Genomic DNA, 4021 nt, shown 5'->3' on the forward strand with positions numbered 1-4021 from the left:
TCTTTTAGTTGCAAGCCTGTTGGACTCCGTTCCAGTGGACCTTAACATCAGTTCTACTTCTACTGGCAGCCCGCCACTACAACACTACCCAATCACGAACTACCAATCAGAAGATCAGAACCAGCCCAGAACCGGACCTACTCCAGAGTTTTACTTTATTTCACAATAAATCTTTTAACCCTCTCAGTGGTTGTTGTTGTTGTTTGCGATCCGGCCTCTGGTTAATGACATTTTTGTAGGATATTCCAGGAAACTGGAGCAGAGTAGGAGAAGGTCCTTTTGCCTAGTTCAGTCCTCACTGAGGGAACACTGCAGGTAATAATGTCCTGAGAGCGCACGCTGTAGCTGCACTCACGCAGAGACATGTAGGAGGAGATGTATGAAGGCAACAGACCAAGAAGTGATTTAAAGATGAAAATGTACGAGTGAGAGAGTCTGCGTGAAGTTAATGATGTCCAGTTAACCAGTTAATACTGGGTGCAGTGGTGGGTACGGTAGTTACAGCCAGTTATGAATCTTAGTGCACCATGATAGACAGCATTCAACATCTGCAGGGTTCTTGTAGGAGCGCTCATGTATATCATGTCACTGTAATCAATCAGCTTAAAAGAAAAATGTGAGTCGACCAAGATACCCAAATATTTATAGGAATCAATAAATTCAATAAGGACACCATTTGAGGATGAAATCAAAGGAAGAACTGCTGGGACCGACTTCCTGTTAGAAAACAACATCCCTTTGGTTTTATTGGCGTTTAGGACCAGTTTGAGATGCAACAAATGTGACTGGATGATGTCCTGTTTACAGTGGATGAGCAGATGAAGAATGGCATATTTTATGTCCTGTGTCAGGTTTTCACAGCATTTTTTAACCTCCCATTACTTTTAAATACTGTTCATCTGCAGTTTTTTTTTTAACACTATGACTTTTCTTTCATTTTGTACCTGACGACTTTATTTCAGCCCACACTGCACAGAAGGATATTGTTGTCTGACTGGATTAAAAACGAGTGAAAAGGTAAAAGTTTAAAGAAAAAGACCTTTAGAAAAAAAAAGGTCAAAAACGTTTAAACTAAGAAAGCTTGGCTCTGTGGAAGTAAAGTATGAAAACATTGGGTTCAAAACATTAGCTCTGCATTATTTAGCTTTGCTGCAAATTAATTGTTCTAATTTGATCTCATTGCCCTCTTTATTGTCTCCTAGATCTCTTATAGATCACCTGGACAGGATCCAGCAGCATACAGTCAAAGACAACCCCAGTGGAGAATTGTAGCGCCACAGAGCCACACATTTCCTTCGGCCATAAGAAACCAAAACTAAACCGGAACAAGGCAAAGATGTGACACGTTGGCAGGCGATGGCAGGAATCCAAGAAAGAGCTACAGCAGCTTTAAACTGTTTGACCTTGATGCCATGTGACGGTGTACAGTACATGGTGGTTTTGTTCAATCGTTGCACTGACAAAATTGAGAAAATCCCAAACCACATGAACCAATTACACATGACAGTGGGATGCAGTGAAAACAGTCCCAAATACAAGATGTTTGAACCCAGTTTGAAGTAGCTGAGATGAAAGTCAGCTCCTCTAAGACTGACGCCATGTTTTGGGGGTGAGACTTTGCCTCAGGCTGAGAGTGAGACTTGTTCATCATGCGCAATAAAAGGATGGAGCGGGAGATGGCTCGATAGATCAGAACCTCGTCTTAGTAATGAGGGTGATGCTCCAGGCTGCTGTAGTGAGGAAAGAGCTGATCCGAAAGACGAAGCCTCCCTCTTGAGATTTTCCCAGTTATAAAGTGCTATGTTGTCATCGTTGTATGTTTCTATACAATGATGAACTTAGTTCTCTGAATTTAACCCATCACACCTGGGATGCACCCAGGTGGAGCAGTGGGCAGTTATAGGCACCTGGGGAGCAATGGGGGATTGGGTGTCTTGCTCAGAGACACAACGACATGTGGTAATGGCTGGGGTTTGAGCCTGGGACTTTCGGGTCCCGGGTCGGCTGCCCTACCTCTACCCCATCTTGGCCCATATGTTGCACTGGGATGACGTTAGGTCTCTTCTCTGGCCTGGAGGATTCCCCAGGAGGAGCTGAAGAGTGTCACTGATGAGAGGGAAGTCTGGGGTTCCCTCAAAATCCTCAATCAAACAATCAATAATAAAGAGAAAATGGATGGATGGATAACTCTGTTAGCGTCCAAAATAATTGATAAATTCAAATGCTAGAAGACATGAGGTTTTTAAGATAATAACTATATTAAGTATAAACAGTTTATTGTAGTTCATGTTTGTTAAAAAGGTTTGGATTTATTCTTATTCATCTTTAGTTTATTTTCTAGACAAAAACAATAGAACAGTCATTATAATCCCTGTTTAGATCATTAAATGCAGCTCTAAAGGCTTTGATAGAACAACTGCAGCATTTATAATTATTTCTCTGTTGTTAGAGGTTTATTTTTATGATGCTATGTTTGGCAGATGATGGAAAGTTCTTCATGGACACATCATCACAGGTCCTTTCCCAGGTTATGTATCTCATCCAGGACAAAGTCCAAGTCCTGCCTTTTGACCTGGGGGCTGATGACCACCATCCTGAAGAAGTTGGCTTTGTCACCATGTGCCTGGTAACCAATCATCATACTTCCCCTCTTCATCATGCGCTCCTTCACCACTGGCGCCACCTACAGGATTAGGAGGAACACTGTGGTGAGTTGTATTGATGAAAACCTCTTATGGTTCACATTGTCTTTAAAACAGCAGTGGTCATTTTGAACTGTATTTTATTCTATATCAAAAACTAACAAAAAATTATTTACTGTTCCTTTAATAGTATTTAAAAACGAGGAAAAACTGAGGATACTAAAGTTAAAATAGTCTTCATTCAACATATTTAACACATTTCTTACAGTGTGCAGCTTCTTCTGAAGCTCAGGACCATGTGGAATGTTCCTCAAACTGGGTGGAATGTACCAGAAGCAAACATTTGCAAATTCAGGCTGTAGGTGAAAAAAGAAGTAATTAAATGTGGACACAGCAACAGAAATGATGAACTTTTCAAACATTTAGTGAAATGAGCCACACAAAAGTTTAAGATCATCAGTCAGAAAAACTTACCTCCATTATTAAATGGAATCCTTCTCTTTTTTTGATCTCTTGCACAAGATACCTGCATGAAAGGAGGAGCTGTCATCAGAATTAACAGAAATGATCGATCTAAAGAAATCCAATACAGGTTATAAAACAAAACAACTGGACTTCTATTTTGTAGTTGAAGATGTTGAAGATTCAGACCGATGTTAACTGTTATAGGCTTATATCTATATTACCTTGTGTGTCAAAGGTTATGGAAAAACTAGTGAATAAGCAGCTAACACATTATTTGAAGGTTTTTAGTATTTTGTCCAGCACCCAATCTGGCTTTCATTCAGGGCATGGTTGCATTACAGCCACTCTGAAAGTTCTCAATGACATATCTGCATTAGTCTCCAAACAGTACTGTGCAGCAATATTCATTGATTTAGCAAAAGCTGTTGACTCAGTTGATCTTCCATCTTACTGAAGCAACTTGACCATATTAGAATTTTGGGACAGCCACTGACATGGGTCCGTTATTATATTTCGAATAGGTCGCAGCAAGTGAAGGTTGACCAGTTTCTTTTGGTTATGCCAGGTGTATCCCAAGGCTCCATTCTTGGTCCAACTCTTTTCTCCATATTTATAAATGATATTTCACATTCTGTTAGTGAGGCCTCCATTCATTTATTTGCCGATGACACTAGTTATGAAGTCCCTTACATGTGGCTTTCTTGAAATCCAACAGGCCTTTTCTAACTTAAATTTGTCCTTAAATGCCAAGAAAAGTAAAAGTATGTGGTTCAGTCATGGAGGAGGAACTATACTCACCTCGGTGGACTTCACCTCAGTGAATGGTGATATTATAGAAGAGGGAACAGTTTATAAATCAATCAATCAATCAATCAATCAATCAATCAATCAATCAATCAATCAATCAATCAATC

General features: G+C 40.0%; 1 protein-coding gene across 1 annotated transcript in view; it reads right to left on the reverse strand.

The window, feature by feature from the left end:
* Nucleotides 1–2431: 2431 nt before the first annotated feature.
* Nucleotides 2432–4021, reverse strand: part of LOC119409566 (acidic amino acid decarboxylase GADL1) — a 22905-nt gene continuing 21315 nt past the window's right edge. Inside the window, exons 10-12 of the mRNA XM_037676467.1 lie at nucleotides 3117–3168; nucleotides 2909–2998; nucleotides 2432–2683 (exon numbers count right to left, since the gene is read on the reverse strand). Coding sequence (XP_037532395.1) covers nucleotides 2510–2683; nucleotides 2909–2998; nucleotides 3117–3168 — 316 coding nt within the window. The 3' untranslated portion in view covers nucleotides 2432–2509. The remainder of the gene's footprint in view (nucleotides 2684–2908; nucleotides 2999–3116; nucleotides 3169–4021) is intronic.

The sequence above is a fragment of the Nematolebias whitei genome, chromosome 5 (assembly GCF_014905685.2).
Source record: "Nematolebias whitei isolate Nwh7 chromosome 5, NemWhi1, whole genome shotgun sequence".
Lineage (NCBI taxonomy): Eukaryota > Metazoa > Chordata > Actinopteri > Cyprinodontiformes > Rivulidae > Nematolebias > Nematolebias whitei.